The 23,503-nt window shown below is 38.1% G+C and overlaps 1 protein-coding gene across 5 annotated transcripts in view; it reads left to right on the plus strand.

Annotated features, from left to right (window-relative positions):
• The window catches only part of LOC131046890 (protein OPAQUE1), a 274,106-nt gene extending 251,596 nt beyond the window's left edge, over nt 1-22,510 (plus strand). For 4 of the 5 annotated variants that reach the window (XM_059216792.1, XM_057980706.2, XM_057980705.2 and 1 more), the window contains 4 exons: nt 21,170-21,226; nt 21,359-21,439; nt 21,569-21,651; nt 21,818-22,510. In XM_059216792.1, the coding sequence (XP_059072775.1) occupies nt 21,170-21,226; nt 21,359-21,439; nt 21,569-21,651; nt 21,818-21,938 (342 nt within the window). In that variant the 3' untranslated portion in view covers nt 21,939-22,510. The remainder of the gene's footprint in view (nt 1-21,169; nt 21,227-21,358; nt 21,440-21,568; nt 21,652-21,817) is intronic. The other variant, XM_057980707.2, reaches the window with a different exon arrangement.
• The last annotated feature ends 993 nt before the right edge of the window (nt 22,511-23,503 follow it).

Here is a 23,503-nt window from a genome sequence, read left to right on the forward strand (position 1 = left end):
ACAAACACCCCACTCTTTGCATGGCTCATGATTCAATCCTCTCATCATGGATGGGATCATTGCTGACCTCTTACGAACTCCTCAAGACTTATGGAACCAGGCGAGCTCACTCTCCTGCAGAATCACTTCTTCATTACTACTTGTTGCATCTTAAATGGTGGATAAAAATCAAAATTCTACACCGGGGGCAAGATGAAAATCAGAAAAGAAATTGGGGGGACCTTGTCGGCTGTGGGGAGTGTGTGCAATGCACAACACATAGGTCCTCCGGGTAAGATGCACAAACATGAAAACACAAGCATGGGGAAACACAAACAATCAAACAAAATTCTATTCTCTAAAGATAAGAAAGTTACATTTCTCTAGGGAATTTCCTCCAACAGGTCATCGATCTCCTAATCTTGATCATAAGGGTAGGAAGGTCAAGCTTCTAAAGGAACAACTACCAAAGCAATACTAGGTGTCTCACTTGCAACAAGAGCCAAGGAATTAGCTACAAGAATGTCATCCCAAACATCTTGTGAAGCGATTGTCAATGATCTTGTAAGGATCCCAGACATTGCCGAAATATCCTCCAAAGATTCAAACAAACCTGCCTGTGAGGGGTTGTTTGGTGAATCTATTGAATATGAAACTAGGGGATCATTACTACTAGTCACTTGATCAAGAGCAATGAAAGGGACAAAAAATTTAAGTTCTATAAGAACAATTGATGAAGAGAGGTTTGGACGAGGCGAAGAAAGTAGATTAGGCGCTTACAAAAGGATGTAGTGGGACCTTGCTTGAACTTAATTTTAGGAAGTTGTTAACGAAATTAACATCAACAGTGGTGGGTTCAAGAACTTTTTGCAAAGGTTTGATGATACGTGCACTGAGGAGTAGGATGTGTAGCAAGAGAAACACTAGATACAACCTTTGTATGTGGCACAAAGTTATAATACTCGGACTCAGCAAACCAAAAAATTGGGCTCGGACTCGAACTCGTGAAAGACTTGCCAAATGACTCGGCAAAAAAAAACTGTAGTTTTACAAAAAATAAATAAAGAAATTAATGCATTTAGAGAACATAAGAGCCATAATTTAAACATTACATGTGTCATATAATCTCCAAACACTCAATATTTGAAATTTCATCATTCATACTCATAGTTTCAATCTTTAAAATGTATAATAGCAGCATAAGTTTATAAATGTTTACAAAATTACATATAATGATGTGTCCAAATGTGAAAAACAACAATGAACAAACTAAAGAGAAGACTACATCTTCCTCTTTGTACTTCTAATATAGCTCAATTTTTTAGACCTTGAGCTAGTAGTAGTAGTAGCAGTAGGTGTTGAGGTATCTAAATGGTGAGATGATTCTTCTTCTGAATCAAAGTTCTCATCTTCGTCCTCATCTTCATCCACTTCCATTCATCCAATCTTGCTCAAATTTTGGCAATCCTTTGTTTTTCAAGATTTTTCTGATTTTCAAAACATGCAAATGAAAAAAAAAGAGAGGAAAAATCCTTACCTAGATCTCTTTTGCTGTTTTAATCTTGTTTCCTCTCCTCCTTCAAACCCTACAAACCTATTTTCATCAAGAAACAATGCCAAGTGAGTGAAAAAAGAAAAGAAAAAAAAAACACTTAAAACCTTGGTTGGGTGTGTTCATTGGGTCGTGCAAGTGCGACCAAAAAAATCGCTCGAGTCCACTCAAAAAACTTGCGAGTCTTTGGGAAGGACTCACCAGGATTCGGCTCGCGTTTCCTTAGTGAGTCGACTCAGCCCGCCAATGGACTTGCAAGTCTGTGGCGAGTCCACGAGTTTAAAACTATGTGGCATATCTAATGGTTCAAGAAAATGTGGAATGCTGGTAAAGTTTGGTATTAGTGGAGGTAGCATTGATGGAGTGATGAATACTTGCATCCTTTTAGGACGAGGTTCATTGGGATCATTGGGAGGAACCAAAGGTGGTATGGAAGAAACCACAATTGGTATAAAAAATTCCCATGGACTAATGCCCATCTATGATCCTTAACCTCATGTGCAAGCTAGTTTCAATAGTGGTGAGGACGGGGCACAAATTGTATAAGAGGAAGTGGGGACACTTTTTCCCACTTAAGCCATCTCTACCTGTGAAATGGGGAAAAGAACAAGCTCTCCACATGGAGGATGAGATGCTTGAGGTGCATGTGATCTAGTTTGCATCCTTGGTGCCTCTCTTACTTTTTCTTTAAGCGGGAATTGAAGAAACAAAAGCTATGATTAGAGGGTGAGACATAGATGGGGAACAAGATGATCCTTCTTCTATTGATGAGGTAGGTCTGAGTACAACAAGAGCTATTGGAGAATGAAAAACATTATGGTAAGGTTTAGATAGCGTGGATGTCTTTCCTCTTTCTGTTGTAGTAACAATAGGAGGAATGGAAAGCATCACCAAAGGCTACAAAATCGTTAGTGGGAGGGTTGGTCTACGCAATGGAGCATGCTTATCCTTAGCTCTTAAAGAGGAAGGCATAAGGATAACAGTATGCTAAAGCAATTGAGTTACGAGTGAGGATGGAACTTTTATACCATTTGTAATTTGTTGATTGCAAATTGTCCCAGTTAACCCTATCAATGCTTATGTCAAGCTTTGAGACCATACTTGGCTAGTGGCATTTGTCCATTGAATGAAGGACCTCATGTGTGGTAATAGCAGCATCCAAAATTTGTTTACCTGGAACAAATCCTTTTTTACTATGGCTGATGAGGCCATCAAGAAAAGGCTATAGAGCATGGTTAGTTTGAACCTGATTTAGCACTAGTTCGATTGTGGATGGTCGTTTGGATTGCCCTAGTCTTGGGTATTTGGATGAATGCTTGCAATATGAAAAATCCTTCGTTACCCTTTGGAGATTCTGTTGATTTTATGGTAGTGCTCGTTAACCACAGGCAAACATCACATTTGTTGCCTTCCCAACCATAGACGATAAGCTCTTATCGTCACCCCTGAGCACACTACATGTCCTTCATGTTATTGAATTCATGTCTATTGATGCAATCATGACCTTGCATATATATGAATCAATACCTCCTAATAGACCTCAAGTCGGCCATATACTTTTGGTGCCAAGGATAGTGTTAGACCTATGTATTACAAGTTACATATGAATCTCCCTTAGTTGCAAGCTACATTTAACTTAATCAGAAGTTACACACAAGTGGTTCGCCCAAATAGGGTCTGCCCCAAATTAGACTCATACAACTGAGATATCCAAATGCCAAGGCCGATAGGCCACTTGGCATTTTGTGCACTAGGTCAGCCCTAGAAGGGATCCGACCTAGCTACACAACAACAGTCCCTCTTAGCTAGGGAGGATTCCTTCTAAATAACCAAGTCGCGTAGTGACTACCACCATGGCTACTCCCATGAATAATACGTTCACCATAGCTACTCCTAGAGGGTGAACAAGCACATCATGAAATTTCTTCCATGATACCCACCATACCTACTCGCAGAGGGTGGAAGAGGGCTTTCACCTCAACCTTCTCCCAGAGAAGGGTGCATTACCACCATGCTTACTTGTAGAGGGTGGAACGAGGGCTCTAACCTCAGACTTCTCCTAGAGAAGAATGCATCTCCACCATGCCTACTCGCAGAGGGTGGATCCACCATACCTACTTGCATATGGTGGAACGAGGGCTTTCACCTCAAACTTCTCTAAGAGATGAATGCATTAACAAGGGATTGCACTTTGAACTTCTCCCTCACAGAGAAGAACTTATTAACAAGGTATTGCACCTCAAACTTATCCCTCACAGAGAAGAAATCATTAACCAAATTTTGATGATGACGTGGCTCCCTCTGAAGCTTAAATGACAAGCTCCGTCTGAGGCTGAAATGACAAGCTCCGTTTGAGGCTGAAATCAATCTTTTGACCTCCTTGTCCAAGGTTACCTCTAGTTATGTATCACCAACTCAGCTTTATGGCAGCAAGCTGTCTCTAGACTTCAGCCTGTGATGCTTCCTCACAGGATGCCTCAAAATCTTCCTTCCTTGAAGAAACGCTTCCGGCCGTCATCTTAGTTCTATGACTGCAAGCTTCAAGTTCTTTCTCCCTTGAATGCTTCTTGGTCTGTCCTGAAAGCATTTTAGAGAGTTTAATAATAGTTCATAGAACTAAACTATCTCGAAGGGAAATACCAATGCTAGAAGCATACAAGATTCACTATCCCAATGTCATAGCAAAAATTAATAACTCAAATATTCCTGGACATTATACAGGGATACAAACAAAAAAATACTTATCTCTTTATTGTCGGTACCCATTGAGTTAGTCTTGTAGTTGAGTCTCATCTTCTCATCCACGAGACGGTCCTAATTGCTAGTTAATCCTTTGCCACATAAATTTCCTAACAGAGTATCCAAATGCAGATCGATATACTCAGGCACTGAGAGGAGGCGATTATACAATGATCAGGTTGAGCCTTGTTAGGCTCTGGCCGCATTTCCTAGAAAGTGCAGTCACCATTTCTCTTCAAACCATTCGCCACTCTTGCCTTAAGTTTTAATTGTTATGTGGTATGCTATTGACAGTATATGCCAAAGGAGAAATATCGGGTTTAATCACAAACTGTGCCAGCTTATGTCCATTCATCACCACGAAAGAAAATGATCTTTCAGATTGTTTGCTTGACTTTAATTGCTTGATTAACATATGAAATAAGCTTCAATTTCTGATGGAGAGAAAGCAAATGTGTGCGACTCCGATTCAATTCCTGGATCTGCCTAGCAGGCCCGAATAGATCTGCATCTAGCAATCTCTCCGTGGCTTTCAATTCGTGAAGCTGAGAGCAAGCCTCCACTACCTTCCCATTCAAATCCCCGAGCTGCCCTTGAGCCTCAAAGAACGAATCTGACCTTATGGAGATCTCCTTCACCAAATGCACTTCCACAGTGTCCAAATAATGAGATAATTTCTCCTGCAGCATAACATTTTGTGGAATAGAGGAGAACGGACAAACTACCTGGAATGTACTCCCTTCCTCTTGTGCAAAATCTTCCTTGAATTATAGAGAAGGAATGTCCCTTAAGCAAGCAACCAACGCATCACCCTGGCCCCAAATTTCTCCATTGGCGGGAGAAGAAGCCGAAGCATTCCGATCGCTCTGTTCACGGATTGAATTCTCTCTCACGTCCTCGAAACAACCATAGCACTCAGAAATAGAGTCCAAGTAGGCCTGAAAATCAAACTTATTTAATTCTGGAAAAACTTTGGAGACTACAATCGGGGCTGACTCGAGGGAATTGAGCGAGGTGGAGGGCCACTAGGTACTCCACGTGGCATCTGAACTATAAACCCCAGACTTCCTGAGATGAGGATTGTTCAAAATGGAGACTAGGCTTTGCCCGCCATTGTACAAAGCGGAGTCAATGTCAAACCTCGATCGAATCGAAGAGCTGCTCTAAGACGACAATGAAGGAGACCTTGAATTCGGGGCAACAAATTTTTTTTGGTTTACATCTATACTCCTTTTCATGGACTTACTATTTTGATTGTTATTTGCATCCGCCCCCCCAACCAGAGGCATGGCATCCATTCTTCTAGCTTAATTATTAATCGTTTCTCCTAAGTTTCAAACCCCATGCATTTTGGAAACTATGGTGTTATTGCTGTATTATCCTCTGTAGTCGCCTTTTGATCTGGAAGAGATCTTAAATCTGCAATTGTTTTTGATTAAATTTCTCTTGAAAGCACAGGATCTACCTTCAAGCGGTTAGGCTCTATAGAAGGAACCCGCTCTGATACCATGTTGGTTTTATGGTAGTGCTCGTTAACCATAGGCAAGCATCAGATCTATTGCCTTCCCAACCATAGACGATAAGGTCTTATCATCAGCCCCGAGCACACTACATGTCCGTCATGTTATTGAAATCATGTCTATTGATGCAATCATGACCTTGCATATATATGAATCAATACCTCCTAATAGATCTCAAGTCAGCCATATAGTTTTGGCGCCAAGGATAGGGTCAGACCTATGTATTACAAGTTACATATGAGTCTCCTTTAGTTGCAAGTCACATTTAACTTAATCACAAGTTACACGCAATTGGTTCGCCCAAATAGGGCCTGCCCCAAATTAGACTCGTACAACTGAGATATCCAAATGCCAAAGGCTGACAAGCCACTTGGCATTTTGTGCACTAGGTCAGCCCTAGAAGAGATCCGACCTAGCCACACAACAACAGATTCCAGTAGTTTTGTGTAGTTGTTTCCTCATGGCGAAGCAAAGCTTGATTAATGGAATCCATCTATCTAAGCACTATCCTTTATCATCATTGTCCTTAGGTTTAGATTAGATTTCTCATTTCTTCATCCTTTTGTCTTTTATTTTTCTAAGTTAGATAGTTTCCACATTCTAGCAAAGTGTAAGTCCCTTTGTGTTACTAGCAAATCACATTATATTCATTGAGTCTATCCAACATTAAAGTCGATCGCTCACATTGTAAACCTTGGGGTTGCCTTGTTTGATCACAAAGCTTAGCATTCGAGGTTTCCTTGTTCAAGAGAGGATAGGATACTTAATATTTTATTTTGTGTTCGAGGTGTCCTAAAAACACATCAACACTACAATTATAATTGTGGAAAATCATCATATTCCATAGGACTTCACGATTTTCCTATTAGATTTCCAAGAGGTGCATAATAGATCAAGTTGAAAGGAGTTGATAGGTGTTGTGCGAATCGCACACCCATCCCCGTCTTGGACAGGGACCCCTCGGTTTGTGCCTTTCTGTCTTTGTGGAAGAGGAAGGGGATATGAAGGATCAAGTTGGTGAGTGATGGAGTTTGGAATGTCATCTTGATCTTCAAACGCCCTGAAATTTGGCTAAGTCTGGAATTTCCTGACCCTGAAATTTGGCTAAGTCTGGAATGTCCTGATCCTGAAATTTGGCTAAGTCTGAAAAACTGAGGAATCCTCCAAAAACTAGAATTTGCAATATAACTCCTGGAGGTCTGAAACCACTCTCAAACATCCTGAAAGTATATATGGAATATAACTTAAAGTATAAGAAATGTCACTTATACTTAAATGTTATATTCCATAAAATTATCCTTCGGCAAGATCTTGACAAACTTGCCCAAGTGCCTGTTGACGTGGATGAAATCGCATTGCTGCAAACTCCATACGGCCAACGCAGAATAGAATAGCCAACTGATTATCCCACTCTCTCTTGAGATAAGGAAGTCTCTAATGCTGTTTTCTAAGTTTGATCAAAGGAGACTACCTCAAGGTTTCTTTTGTCAGGTCTTGACTGCGGGATCTCTCAATGGCCTGATGTGTTTTTGCTGGAAACACAAGGGGGACTTACGTTTAACTGGCAACAAGCTAGTCTGCTGTGATTCTCGAATTATGCAATAAAGAGCAAAAGGAAAGGGTTAGGAGATCTAAAACTAACAACACGGGTATGCGGGTAGACAGATTCAACATAACCAATTCCTGCTTGGCCAGAATGGCTCACAACCTTGCAGGAATGGTGCAATCTTCAAAGGAACTTGGAAGATTTTCAGAGTGGAGACGCACGGCTAAGCACCCAATTTTGGCGCAGCTCAGACGGACACCTGCAATTGAACTAAGCACAATCGAAGGCTCAGGTTAACCACACAAAAGGATATACAATCAACACATCCTCAGTGGTATGAGCCCGAATCTATCAAATACCTGCACACCCAAAACATAAAGATCTATCTAAAATGCTGAAAGAAACCATGCAAACAGGATGAAAACAAGACAATAAACACCAAATCAATGTTCATATATTGATCTCAACTGCCTATTACAACAATTCCTGCAGCATCTCTATGCTACTGCTAAGATCTAACCTATTCTAACTCTAAAATCTAACTATCTAGCAATTTCTAACAATCTAACAATCTCTCTCTAACCCTTTACAAAAGAAAGGCCTCTGCCTTTTATAGATATTACAATTTTGAATCAGAGGCCAGGATGGACTGCATCCAAGGGTCCTGATCTGTCTTCCAGAAGCTGACAGCCTTGACCAATGCCGAATTAATTCTCAGTTATCCAACTAGCAACTATCTCAACTACCTGCCACTATTTGGCTTTAATTCAAGCCTATCCAATTTTCTTGCTGGTTGGGAATAGTTATCCACAAAAATATCTTGCACGGGACCCATAGGCAGTTTACAATAAAGCAGTTTCAGCTTTAAAATTGAATTTCTGGACTTAAATCCAACTGTGTGCCTTCTGAGAATGCATAAACTTGCAGCATTCAGAGTGTTCTTTTGCCTTTTGCCTCCAATTTTGCCGGTGGACTTCATCTTTGTTCAACGGCACGATTCCCAATGTTTGGTTGCTCTTGCGCTCCTGTATCTTTCTTTTCCAATCCTCAACGCTTGGCCTTGAATTGCGATCCTTCCTCGATTTGCATTTCAGGTCTTTCTCCTGGTTCTTCGATGACGTCCTGCGATCAACCAACTTCATTTAATTAAATCAATTTGGAAAATTAAATAATTTAATTTAACAAACATTAAATTTAATTACGACGTCTGGTTTGAGAAGCTCTTTGCGAGATGTATCTTGAAAATGCTTCTCTTTCTCTTCGATTGTGAAATCTGATCCTTAGTCTTTTACTTTGCGTGATTTTACCTTTCGAGTGTTGGACGTTTTAAATGGGTTTATGGCGCGATTCTGGAGGTTTGGAGAACTTCTGCAAATTTTAAAATCATAACACTCATGCTTTTCTGGTAAATTTCGGAGAACGGAGGGCACCTTTGAAATTTGCAAAAACTTCGGACCTTTGGCATTCTTTGCAAATTCGGAGCATTTGAACTTTTTGCGAATTTTAAAGGCAAATTCGGAGCTAAGGGCCACTTTGCAACTCTTCACGTTTTTCACATATTTCACATTTCGCCCCAGGGTCCGAAAATGAGGACTTAAGGCGAATTTCGGACCTTATGACATATTTTGCAAAATCGTGATTTTCAAACATTTCGCTCCAGGGTCCGAAAATGGGGACTTAAGTGTATTTTCAGAGCTTTCACGTTTTTGGCGAATTCTCATTTTCGGAGCTAAACCACCTTTTGCAATGTAAGTGAACTTCGGACCTAAATATGTTTACAAAATCGGAGTTTGAAGGCAATTTTACAAATTTCTGAGTTTTCGCGATTTTAAAATGAACTTCAGAGGTAGGCTCCGAAATTGGGCATTTAAGTGTTTTTCGGGGCTTGAAGCGCTTTCGCCAGTTTTCGGACCTAGTGCGTCCTTTTATATTTCGCGCTTTTAAACCCAGGGACCCGAAAATGGATATTTCGGGTTTTCGGACCTGAAGCGTCCGTTTTAAAACTTCGCGCTTTCTTTTATTTTCTTCTAAGAGTCCAAAAAGAGGGACTTAAGTGACTTTTCAGAGCAAAGCACTTTGCGTTTTAAAACATTTCACGATTTAAACTTCGGAGCTGGGGTCCGAAAATCGCACTTAAGTGATTTTCGGACCTTCGGACCTCACAACACCTTTTGCGATTTTGCCATATTTAGAAATTTCGGCCCCAGGGTTCGAAAATGATGCTTAAAGTGAATTTCGGACCTTGAAACACTTTTGGCAACTGTTAACCTTTTCAACTTTTGGCTTCTGGGTCCGAAAATGAGCATATGGAATATAACATTTAAGTCACTTATACTTTAAGTTATATTCCATATATACTTTCAGGATGTTTGAGAGTGGTTTCGGCCCTCCAAGAGTTATATTGCAAATTCTAGTTTTTGGAGGTTTCCTCAGTTTTCAGAGTTAGCCAAATTTCAGGATCAGGGAATTCCAGATTTAGCCAAATTTCAGGATCAGGACAGAAAGGCACAAACTGGGGGTCCCTGTCCAAGACGGGGATGGGTGTGCGATTCGCACAACAGTGCCCAAGCTCGCACTTCTTGAGGAAAGCATTTAAAATCGCTAAAATGCCCAATTTCGGACCCAGAGGCAAAAACTGCAAAATGTTTAAAAGTTGCAAAAAGCCCCCAGAGGTCCGAAAATCACTAAAGTCCTCCAATTTCGGACCTTGGGGCAAAAACTGGAAAATGTCAAAGATTTGCAAAAAGACCCCAGAGGTCCGAATTTCACTTAAACGCCCAATTTCGGACCCTAGGGCCGAAATTTAAAGATTTGGAAAAGTTTGCAAAAAGCCCCCAAAGGTCCGAATTTCACTTAAGACACCCAATTTCGGACCCTGGAGCCGAAATTCGAAAAAATGATAAATTTGCAAAAGGGGCTAAGGGTCCGAAATTTGTAGAATTTGCAAGAAAGGGTAAAGGGTCCGAAGTTTTTTTGCAAAAGTGTTAGATGGTCCGAAAACGCCTTAGTAAACAAAACGTTAAAACCTCCGAATTTGCAAAACCTCCAAAAATCCGAACTTCACTTTAAAATTCGCAGATACGTTGAAAGGTCCAAGTTTCACTTTAAGTTGGCAAAGTCGCCCAAAGGGCTGAATTTCGGACCCTAAGGGCAAAATTCGAAATTTTGATAAAGTTGCAAAAAAAGTTCAAATGCTTTGAAATTTGCAAAAGGTGGGTTTCACTTCGAAATTTGTAAAAACACCTTGGAACTCCGAATTTGCAGAAGTGTTCAATGGTCCAAAAATTCCCCTTCAGTTGGAATAAACTCCCCATGCTCCGAAAATATCTCCAGTTCGCAAAAACCCCAAGCACTCCGAAATTCGTCAGAGGGTTAAAAATCACGAAGTTCCAAACATGCCCAGTGGTCCAAAGTTTGTTATAAATTTGCAAAAGGGCGTGAATGCTCCGAAGTTCTTTCAAAATCGCAAAAATATGCCAAGGCATCCGTAGTTCGTCCCTACGGTTTTAGAAAACGCAGTTTAAAGTTTGCAAAACAACGCCATAGCTCCGAAATCCAGAAAAGGCATGAGTGTTATGATTTTAAAATTTGCAGGAACTCTTCAAACCTCTAGAATCGCGCTATAAGAAGTTTTCAAAACGCCATAAACCCATTCAAAACGCCCAAGACTCCAAAGGTAAAATCACGCAGAAGTAAATCGCCCAAACACTATCGAGACCAAGGATCAGATTTCACATTCGAAGAGAAAGAAGAAGCATTTTCAAGATACATCTCACAAAGAGCTTCTCAAGCCAGACGTCATAATTAAATGTAATATTTGTTAAATTAATTAATTAATTTTTCAAATTGATTTAATGAAATAAAATTGGTTGATTGATCGCAGGACGTCATCGAAGAACCAAGAGAAGGCCTCAAACGCAAATCAAGGAAGGATCGCAATCCAAGGCCAAGCGCAGGAAGTTGGAAAAGAAAAAGATGTGCGAACATGTTGCAGGAGCGTGAGAGCAACCAAACATTGGGAACCATGCCGCTGAACAAAGATGAAGTCCACCGGCGAAATTGAAGGCAAAAATGCAAAAGAACACTCAGTCTATGCATTCTCAAGAAAGTGCACAGCTGGATTTAATTCCTGGAATTCAATTCCTAAAAAGCTGAATTGTAAATTGCCTATGGGTCCCGCACAAGATATTTTTGTGGATAACTATTCCCAACCATCAAGAAGATTGGATAGACCTGAATTAAAGCCAAATAGTGGCAGGTAGTTGAGATAGTTGCTGGTTGGATAACTGAGAATTAATTCGACATGGGTTAAAGCTGCCAGCTTCTGGAAGGCAGATCAGGACCCTTGGGTGCAGTCCATCCTAGCCTTTGATTCAAAATTGTAATATCTATAAAAGGCAGAGGCCTTTCTTTTGTAAAGGGTTAGAGACAAGTAGAAGGTTAGATAGTTAGATAGTGAGATAATCAAAGCTTGTTAGATAGTTAGATTTAGAGTTAGAATAGGCTAGATCTTATCAGTAGCATAGAGATGCTGCAAAAATTGTTGTAATAGGCAGCTGAAATCAATATGTAGACATTGAATTGGTGTTTATTGTCTTGTTTTCATCCTGTTTGCATGGTTTCTCTTAGCATTTTAGATAGATCTTTCTATTTTGGGTGTGCAGGTATTTGATAGATTCAGGCTCATACCATTGAGGATATACTGATTGTGTATCCTTTTGTATGGTTAACCTGAGCCTTTAATTGTGCTTAGTTCAATTGCAGGTGTCCGTCTGAGCTGTGCCAGAATTGGGTGCTTAGTCGTGCATCTCCAGTCTGAAAATCTTCCAAGTCCCTTTGAAGATTGCACCGTTCCTGCAAGGTTGTGAGCTATTCTGGCCAAGCAGGAATTGGTTATGTTGAATCCGTCTACCTGCATACCCGTGTTGTTAGTTTTAGATCTCCTAACCCTTTCCTTTTGCCCTTTATTGCGTAATTCGAGAATCACAGCAGACTAGCTTGTTGCAAATTGTAAGTCCCCTTGTGTTTCCAGCAAAAAACACATCAAACCACTGAGTAGTCCCGCAGTCAAGACCTGACAAAAGAAACCTTGAGGTAGTCTCCTTTGATCAAACTTAAAAAATAGCATTAGGGACTTCCTTATCTCAAGAGAGGATAGGATACTCAGCTGGTTATTCTATTCTGCGTTGGCCGTATGGAGTTTGTAGCAATGTGATTTCAGACACGTCAACAATAGGTTATCCATCCATGAAGGGATAAAGACTTGCAAGCATCCATTAAATATTATTGATGAAGATAACAGAGAACTCGTTTGAGGATCACATCTTCATCATCAACAAGGAGAAGTCGATAATGAATAGTAAGGATATATGAAGATAAGATATTATTAGTAATAAAATGGATAGGTTGATCCAATGAGGCAAGTGTATGAAGAGAGAATAACTTCGAGACAAGTATCGATCCAGCATATTGATGAAGTCAATGAAGGCTACGTATTCCCAAATATGATGAAGGAATAACAAGGGATCAACCCCATGGAAAGTACTATGTAAGAGGCAGCAATTGAAAAAGACCGAGTAAACATGAAGTGTTAAAACAAGCCACAGTAATGACAAACATATGCTGTGATTAAAGTTATTATCCAAGATTTGCCGTGAATAATGAGCTATGTTGAAATTATGGTGTCAATTACTTTGCACCACTGATCATTATGCAAGAGTCGTGGGCAAGACTTAGACAAAGATTGATGGGAAAAGGAAATGGTATGGAGCGATAAAGGATTAGGTGGCTGTGTGGGCCTAGCTAACTCTTACGTTTTTGTTCTGTTTTTGCTTGCTCTTGTCAAACTATCTATGTTGATAGTGATTGCGCTTCTCAAACTCTCTACGGTGACAGTGACTGCTACAGTCAATTTTGAATTTGCATCTTCCTTTTTTAATAAGAGGCTAGTACTTTTGCCCAAGTATTTCCAATTCAATCAAAACATTTGGAATGGAATGGGCAAAGCTCCAGAAAATGGCAGTTTTGCAAGCGAATTTAGAGAAGTACCTGTGTCATCGTAGGTAAGCAATATTTATAGTGAATTCAACAAAAATGAATTTTGTAGCCTCGTTGAATAGTGATGATGTGAAGATACATGATTAAGGATGGTGTAAATGATATTCAAATTTATGTTCAAGTCTGAAGTTATATAATATTGTTATTCTTTTACTGATATTTTCTGTTGTTTCTTATGTCACAGGTTGCTGAAGATAACATTAATTATTTTCTATGCCACTACAGATTTTCATTGACATGTACATATAGGCAATGCCCACTGATCAAGGCATGCCTTGACCGGTCATGTCTTTTGACATGCTCGATCAAGACATGTCTTGATCGGTGCATATGGACCGCTTCACTTAAGCGATATACCGATAACTATTGGTCACGCCATTTTAACATATTAAACCGATTACTATTGGGTCACATTAAATAGTATAATTGATCAATTAGTAATCAGGTCACGTCAGGAATATCATCATCCGATAAACAATATAATCATCGATCGGTATAATGTGAGATTAAGATGATAACTGTTATAGTGATCATATGATAGCATCAATCAATGCTATCATATGATATGTATGATAGTTATCATAAGTTTGGTCTGATCTTATTACAATCACAGCATGAGTAATATGATTATAGTATGATCGATTATGCATATAAGATGATTATAACAAGTTCATTTATTTAATCATGAGGTCTACATTTAGATTGTAGTTATATCGATAAGGTATATGATTGAATGAGAGATAAATGAAGTCTCTCATTCAATCATTTATCTTACCGAAGCTACTAAGTTTCAACAGAAGGAAACAATTGATATGGAAACAACAATTATAATAATCAGTATCGATTTAAGGGAAGACAGCGATCTGAATGATAGTCTATATAAAGGAAGGATTAACTAATGAAATGGTGATCATCACCACAATAATTAGTGATTGATAATAATTTGTCAAGCCTAATATAAGTGTGCGACTATGATTAGATGGCAGCATTTGACTAATCACTCAACTATCAATAAGCAAAGGATTTGTATTATTGTGGCAGCGATTTGATTAAATAATAAGACAAAGGCTATGCACCGATTAGTCATTGTAAACTAATCAATAGTGTTATGAAGAAGGATGATAGGAAAGGAGGTATCTCATCACTTATGAAGAGATGTGATCTTTGCAATTTAAAAGCTATAAGAAGGCATTCGATCTCACTTCAGCATCATTGATTTGGAAACTTATTTATCTCTTACCCTTAATTGGATCTGCCCTCATGAGCATCAGCCTACTTGGCTAAATAGGTTGCAAGTGCATAACTTTGTATTTGAGATAGCGCCATTGATTGCAAGAGAGAATAACACATATCAAACACAGCATCAACATCATTATTGCAAGTTAATCTATCAAGATCAGACACAACAACTATATCGCTATATGCGATTATACGGGTTAGACATTGCATGGGTTAAGTGATCATAGCAGAGATTGCAATCCATATAGCTAAAAGAAATATCGTATTATATCTCATTGCATATTTACATTGTCATATTTGATATAGTAAGTGATCATTGCACTAAGTCCAAATGCATCAATTCACTAAAGCATACACTTGATTATATAAATTAGAGATAGCAATTGGCATTGATTATTGTCATTTAATTTATATTTGTCTTTATATTCTCTATTACATAAGTTCATAGTAAAACCAGATATTGTAACTCTAAGGAATTAAAGTAATTGTCCCATAATTCCTAGTTATCCTAAAGGGGACATTACAAGTCATATTAGAGCATTATATTTTTTGGTTAAATTGCATTGTTACTAAAATGGGATATTACAATGTATCTAGGCTCAAGAACACACTCAGTCACAATGTGGTTACCTTATCTAAGTTGCCACTGTTGGATGAGGAGGGAAAGCTGATATTGCTTCTAGAGGCCATCATTGACACCAGAGAGTGAACTCTTCGGAGGAGGGTCATCAAAGAATTTTTGGTCAAAATGGAAGAACTTGCGAGTGGAGGGATGCAATGTGGGATAATGAGCAGGTTTTGCAGCATCCTGAGATGAGATTGCTTGAGGACAAGCAATTTTGGAAAGGACAGATTGTAATGCCCCCTTTCTAACCAATTGAGTTGGTGAACCATTAGCCTATTCAATTTGGTTCCTGTAGGCTAATGAGTTAGGGTTAGGGAACTTTGGTGCTAATTTGTCCAACAGTTTGGCAATATTTGATGTTTAGTTGATCTTTCACCATTGCTATGAGCATAATGCCCTTTTCTAGAGTGATTTTTGGTTAGTCTTCCAATACCTACTGGTCTTAGGAGGTTGGTTTTGAGCACCGATTGAGTCAATTGATAGGGTTACTATATATAGTGTTGTTGGTGGATTCAATTTTGATGATTATCTCAACATTTTATATGGTTTAGTGGTTTTAAATAAAATAATGATAAGTTATTAATTAACAAAATTAAAGTGAAGATTTAACTTTATCATTATTATAATTTATTTAATAAAGAACTATGGAGGCCAATTATAAAGTGAAAGATGTTTTATTTTAAATGAATGGGGCCTTTTTATATTTGGATGCTACATTGGAAAAGTAAAAAGTAACTTTTATTAAATTAAAAGCAAAAAGTGAAGGGGGTCGATTTACTTGTGAGAGCTACAAAAGCAGTTTTGTGGAACTCATTTCTCATGTTGAGTTTGATATTTTGATATTGTCATTTCTTTTGGAGGAGATTATCCTTCTTAGGCAGCATACTATAAGCAATTACACTTGTCACAAATTTGTTTCTTTCATTATTTGTAGAAGAGGCACCACCTAATAATCAAAGTGAGTCAATGAGGAAGAGCGCCCCATATTGACTAATTATCTATTGATAATCTCTCAAGGTAGTGCAGAGATGTGCAAAAGAGTTGTGTTTCATTAATAATATCTTATCCTTGAGCATTGGTTGCATGTTTTCGATGAACATTCGTACATCGGAGTCCATGAGCACATAAGGAATCTATGAGAACGGTGATTGATATTTTAAAATAAAATCAGTTACTTTCTCTCTAGGGCCTTTCTTACAAGTGATGATATTAGTAAAAGTGATCTATGGTCGAATGTTAGCTTGCAAGTATGTAAATAGAATTATTTTAGGAAGAGAGAAAAACCAATATAATGCGGTATCTTTCAATGACCACGGGAAGAGTTTAGCTAGCAATGTGTCCTAAGAAATGAAATCACCTCATGGGGTAGTGAATGGAGAAATATGAGTTGAGGGCACCCCTTTCCATTGTACTTTTCAAACCATGGTGCTTCTAAGTCTTGAGGAAGAGTTGTGTTAAGAATTTGGAGTGCTAACGTGTTACGCTTGTAATATGGTTGGATCAAGGGTTGGGAAGAAGTGTTGGAAAGGTTAGCAATTTGACTTTGGCATTGGCCCATAATCTATAGAAGTGCATCAAGGATGCGGTCAACTATGTAGTTTGGAGCAATAGAGGTTTGGACAATACAAGTTTGTGTGGTAGAAGACAACTGTGAAAAGATGTGGAGAAGTTAAAACAAGTTGAGAACCACCAGAGATTCCACCAAAGAATCCAAAGACGAAAAGAACATCCAGTGTAGAAACCACTAGAAGATACAGGAACTCTAGTCATAGGTGATGTACTCACCATATGAATAGTAGGAACTGGTGTCAACAAAAACATTAGTGTGCTTGTTACATTAGATTGTGCATCTTCCATGCTTCTTGAAACTAAAACATAGGAGAAGACACCGCTTTACACAATATGCATCAAAAAAATAGCATATTACGGATAGTGTCCACAATAGGCACACCTTGAATGTAAGAATCATTTGATAAAGCACATTGAAAGACCCTCGAATTCTCTTCCAAGTTCTGAATTTGTTTAAAAAGAACTCTTAAAGCAACATCGTGATCAAGAGGGCTCAGTGTCGTAGGGGAAATAACGGGCGAAGTAGGATTAGAACTAATTTAGCACTATTTCGATTGTGGATGATCATTTGAATTGCGCTAGCATTGGGTATTTGGATGAATGTTTTATAATATGGAAATCCTTTGTTACCTTTGGAGATTGCAGCAGTTTTGTGTAGTTGTTTCCTCATTGCGAAGCAAAGTTTGATTTATGGAATCCATCTATCTAAGCCCTATGATTATCACCATTTCCCTTAGGTTTAGATTAGATTTCTGCAACCTTATCCTTTTGTCTTTTATTTTCCAAGTGAGTATAGTGATCAAATTCCGAGTTCCAGCAAGACGTAAGTCCCTTTGTGTTACCAGCAATATAACATCATATTCACTGAGTATATCCAACATTAAAGTCGATTGTTCGCTTTGTAAACCTTGGGGTTGCCTTATTTAATCACATTGTTTAGAATTTGAGGTTTCCTTGTTCAAGAGAGGATAGAATACTTGATATTTTAGTTTGTGTTCTTGGTGTCATAAAAAACACATCAACACCACCTCTGTCAGGGACGTCGTTAGGTCGCTTGCTATATGGCACATGTCATTACATATTGATTGCAACCTTTAACTTTGAGAAAACTAGTTGACCTTTCATGGGGTACTCACAGAGATGTTATATTGTAGATTTTTCTTTGAAGATTTCAATTCACCTGTATTTTTATATCAGCACCATCCTTCCCCCCACCACATCACCGCTCTGTCGCCATCCCCTCACCAACCCCAAATTTAAGCCCTTGGTGCCTCTGTCCCCAAAACTCGTCAAACATAGATGCAGATCCCTGATCACTTTGCCATATTTTTGGCAGAAAAATTCAGTGGCAAAGCCAACCGTAAAGTGCTCCTCGAGGGAGATTTGCTTGATATATACCCAAAAGCAAGGAATTAGGCAAAGAATGCCAACTCTACTCAGAAGCAGAACATTGTGATGGTTTGGCCATAGAAAATGGATGACACCTTTGTATTTGATTGTTAGGTGAAGATTTGGGTGGAGTAAAACATTGACCTAACCATCCAAAACATAGTTGAAAAACTCGGACTCGCCACGGACTTGGTAAACCAAAAATCTGGACTCAGACTCGGACTCGTGAAAGACTCGGCAAAAAAAAACCGTAGTTTTACAAAAAAACATAAAGAAATTAATGCATTTAGAGAACATAAGAGCCATAATTGAAACATTACACATGTCACATACTCATAGTTTCAAACTTTCAACTCAAATGTATAATACCAAGATTTCTTCAATTCTAATTATGCTTTTATATGGAGCCTAATCAGACTCAGAGGTTAAATTTTCCCTACTTCCATCGGCGCAATTTCCCCCTATATTTTTCAACGGGGGTTTGGGGGCAGCGCCCCCAAGTTGGGGTCAAGGGGCATCGCCCCTTGCAGGGTCAAATGAAAGCGTCGGGTGTTATTTTTCTTTTATTTTTCACTCCCTCAGTTATGCCAAATGAAAGCAAATTTAAAAAAAAAACTCAATTTTAAAGCTTGCATGACTTTTTTTCTGGATCGCGCGAGTCCATCTGAAAGACTTGCAAGTCCATGCAAAAGACTCGCGCAAGTCCTTGCAAAAGACTCGCGAGTCTGTGGCGAGTCCACGAGTTTTAAAATTATGATCCAAAATGTGTTCCAGCAGAGAAAACATGTAGTGAAGTCAGTTTAGGCACACATCTAGGCCTCTTTTGCCCACTTTTTTATGTTGAGGTGGAAAATCCTTAAGTCTTTGCTAGAAAGATGAACCTTAGGAGGAGTTTGCAAATAATTGTACTTTGTTGTTTTCAAGTCTTCACAGCCTTTGCCATTTCATGCTCCTTTGCACTCGGAAAATTCCTAACCAATTTTGTCATGCCTACTTAATTGATCAACTTATGATTATTCCATTACTCTGCTCCTTCATCTTCGTCTTTCTCCACTTTTCCTTTTGGTTTCGTGAACATCATTATTGTTTACTTCCATTTGGGGTTGTGACGATCACTTTACCCTACAAAACAAAAAAAATTAGAAGAAAGGACCAAGACAAGACAGGGCTTTGCTGACTGACACAGAGAGACCACAATTGACTAAATTAACACTATTTTGAGGATCAATTAACAATAAAAACAAACAACAGACAGTATGAATGCTGATTTTCCTATAGATACCAACAGTTTCAGTGGGCTTTCATGATTTAGTTTATGTGGTATTGTGGAGGAATCTGTGCATCATCTGATCCTACATTGTCCTTTTCACTCAGAAATCTGGAACAAAAGTGTAAATTTGATGGATTTGTCCTGGGATTTTCCAGAATCAGTAGGAATGCTGATTAATTATTAGCCGATGGGTTCTAAAAGCCTTAGAAGCTTTCAAAGTATAGTAATAATGAGTATATTGTGGGTGATCTGGTTGGAACTTAATGCATATATTTGAGAAATCAAATTTCTATGGTTGAAAGATGTTGGAACATGACTTTTTCAACATTTAAAGCATATGCACTGCTGCAGTTAAAGAAAGTGAAATCCACTTTTTCATTAAAAGAAGAGATTATTCTAAAGAGATAGGATTTTGAGAAAATAAACCCCATTCAATGTTTGAGGAGCAAGCACAATGAAAGATTAAAGAGGAAGGGTAAAGATAATAAATAGTAAGTCCTTCACAGAAATTAAAGAAGTAAGGAAGTCCTTCATGGTGTTTGCTTCCTAGCTCTTGACAGAATGATGGCAAAGCCATAGGAAGAGATGGGAGACTGCAGTTGCTAGGTGCAAGAGGAGGCACCAATTGATGGTGAGGAAACGGGTAATGGCCAGTATTTGTAGGTAGGGAGTGTGCTGAGGTTATTTGCTCGAGCACTGTCATAAAGTTGAAGCAAGATCTTACCTTCACATGTTTTCTCAGGAATGTGAAAGAAAACAGATAACTTGGTCAATAAAGAGGCTGCACCAAGGGACAGGGAAATAATAATTGGAGGTTATGGATAGTAAATTAAAACAAAACCGGACCAAACGATGCCTTACAATACACTTAAGAAACTCCCAAGAAAGAAAAATAGATGGACAATGGATGCAAGGCTTAGCAGCTGCATTAAGTTTGACTTTAAGAAGAGGTTAGAAGGCTGTACCGGGACAAAAATGACTTATAACAGAAAAAGTTTAGAGGTTGTCCATGGAAGTGGACAATTTGAAGCATGCTCAGTGTAGGTAGGAGCTAAACAGCTTCCATCTAAAACACAACACTTGAAAACATGAATAAGATCTTAAGTGGCTTGATAAGGTGAATGATAAGCTTCTCAGAGAATTCAAATTATTGAAGAACTGAGATGATAGGCCAGAATATTAATTGGACAGGTTGGATGACTGGAACAATCACAAAACTTGAGGGTTTGATGATGAAGATGGCTGATCATTGATTGCAGCCAGTAATAGACCATCAACTCCACTTAATGTTATGAATATTTCCCATGAGATTGTATGTAATAGCATTATAGCATTTGCCTGAAACATATGAATATTCTTAGGAAAAGAAATTGAGATGTACAAAGACCTGCATGGAAGAATAAAATCTCTGCAGGTTCATGGTTCAAAAAGAAATTTGCATTTGCAAAATGATCTGTTCACCTACTGTAAGGATTTAGCATTTCTTGAAGAGGCTCTTGAACTATTTTAAAAATTTATAAATCTTGTTCTATTACAATTATTATACCTTTGCTACAAAAACTTGTAACAGAAACTATTTAGAAGATTGTGCACTGAATGTGATCTTTACTTTGTTTTTAGACTGTAAAGGAACTTAATTAATTTTTGTATACTTATAATCATTTTTGATAAATATGATATGCAGGTGATCCATCAGAAACGAAATAAGCCTTTAAATGAACTTGTAAATGATATATGTCCGGTATGTGTTCTATGTCGCGTTGCAAACTAAATGTATCCCTTTAGAATAGTTTTTACTGCATTTGAAGAGCTGTGTGGTTGATTTATGTGCATATGTTCTAACTACAATATATCTCAAATCATTTGGTGATAGGGTCTGAGCATTCAGCAGCTATACCGCATAAGCACAATGTATTGGGATGACAAGTATGGCACACAGAGTGTATCAAACGAGGTCATATATATTATGTCTTTTATGTTCTTTTCATAATTATGTAATATAGTTTCTTTCACTGATGCAATTAAAATGATTTTCAAAGCCTTTTCTGAATAATAATAGACATTAATGTTTTGTTATTTTCAGGTTATAAGAAACATGATAGATATTGTGAAAAATGATTCTCATGACATGTCAAACAATTCTTTTCTGTTGGATGATGATTTAAGGTATGGAATCTATCAGATTCTTCTTTTAATAATCTGTAATGATATTAAAGTGTGTTAACTTTGAATACTGAGGCAGACTGGTGAGCAGTGTATCTTAAATTGTTTCTTAGTGTTTCACATTTTTTTTAATTGTTCTTTTATTTTATTTTTAACATTTCTTTTGCAGCATCCCATTTTCTGCTGATGATATATCAAACACTATTGATGACATAGACCTGTCTGATGTTGAACCACCGCCGTTGCTTCATGAATACCCAACTTTTCAGTTTCTGCTACAGCATTCATGATGACATAAAAGCGTTTGAGATGTGACGCCTTTATGCTTTTCTTTGGCCCATTTCAAATTCTGTGGGTTCAATCTTTTGTCTTCATCTCAGACTGTTTATTCTCTTCAATCTTGATTGATGGCTGCAGAGTGAATCGAGCCAAGATTAATTTGTTTGAAGCTTCCTGTGCTTCCTAAGGATTATGCTGGATGTGATATGCATGGAAAAGTGGGTTTTGGAAAAAATTAGGTGAATATTCTCTTATCCTGCTGCTTGCTATTTACCTGTGGAAACCAAGAAAAAGGCAGTTTGGCACAGAAAATTTTTCACAGTACATTAACCCGCTGTATCATAGCTTCCTTGGCTATGTTGCTGATATAGATCATATCAGCCACATTTCTTATGGTATAATACTTTGCACCTTTTGATTGTACATGAAAACAGTGGCTGTAAATTTTGTCTAAAATGGTAAAGAAACTTCAACAACAGAGCTGTATTAATTATTTTATCTATACAGCTCTGTTTACTGTATAACATTGTACAATTTATATAAGCCTTTAATTTAGATGTTACTGTTAAATTTTGGATCAGAATTTAAATTTGCAGAATTATTTAAATTTAATATTGATCTGAAACAATGTAACAATGTACTGAAGATGTTGATTTATTCCTCAAGCGCTATATTCAATTTTATTGTTATGTTTGCTGAGGGATTATATATGTCGCATATATAACATACACAGCATATAATTCACAGAGATTATTCAAATATGGACAGCTATGTTTTACACGGGCCACTATATTCCAATAACCCGATCAAAGGGACATAAGTACCTGAATGGCAAACGAAATGTTATGACTCTAGACGGGAAACATGACTAATGCAAAGGGTTGCGATTAGAACTAACAACCCGATAGTCAACCATTGTAATCATCCGTTAACAAATGGATGCTAACCAAAAAAAATCACACGTAAAAATATTAACAAACAATTTAGTAAATCAAAATTGCAGATATAAGACAGCGATGAAAGGAAATAAATAACGTTAAGACAGCAGTCAAAAAGATAATTTCTGCTGCTACAAGAACATCAACACTCCCTCTTAGCTAGGGAGATATCTTTCCAAATATCCATGTCATGGAGTCTCTCAACATGACACTCACAATGGTTGCACCCATTTGTGGAAGAAAGTTTCATCATGGAGTCACTCAACATGATATCGTCATGGCGTCCACCACGGCTACTCCCATGTGTGGAAAGGAATATGTGCACAAGTGCCCATCACAGAGTCACTCAATGTGATGTTGTCATGGAGTCACTCAACATAACATCCACCATGGCTACTCCCATGTGTGGAAAAACACAAGTACAAAGGATTCATCACGGAGTCTTTCAACGTGATGTTGTCATGGAGTCTCTTAACATGACATGCACCATGGCTACTTCCAAAGGGTGGATAAAACCACATCTTCGTCTCAAAGACGCACAAGGGCTTTCACCTCAAATTTCTCTATTTTAGAGAAAGATGCATTATAGCAGATAACACAAATCATTGATGCTAAGACTCCCTCTCAGTAAGGGCTTC

Source organism: Cryptomeria japonica, chromosome 2, assembly GCF_030272615.1.
Source record: "Cryptomeria japonica chromosome 2, Sugi_1.0, whole genome shotgun sequence".
NCBI lineage: Eukaryota > Viridiplantae > Streptophyta > Pinopsida > Cupressales > Cupressaceae > Cryptomeria > Cryptomeria japonica.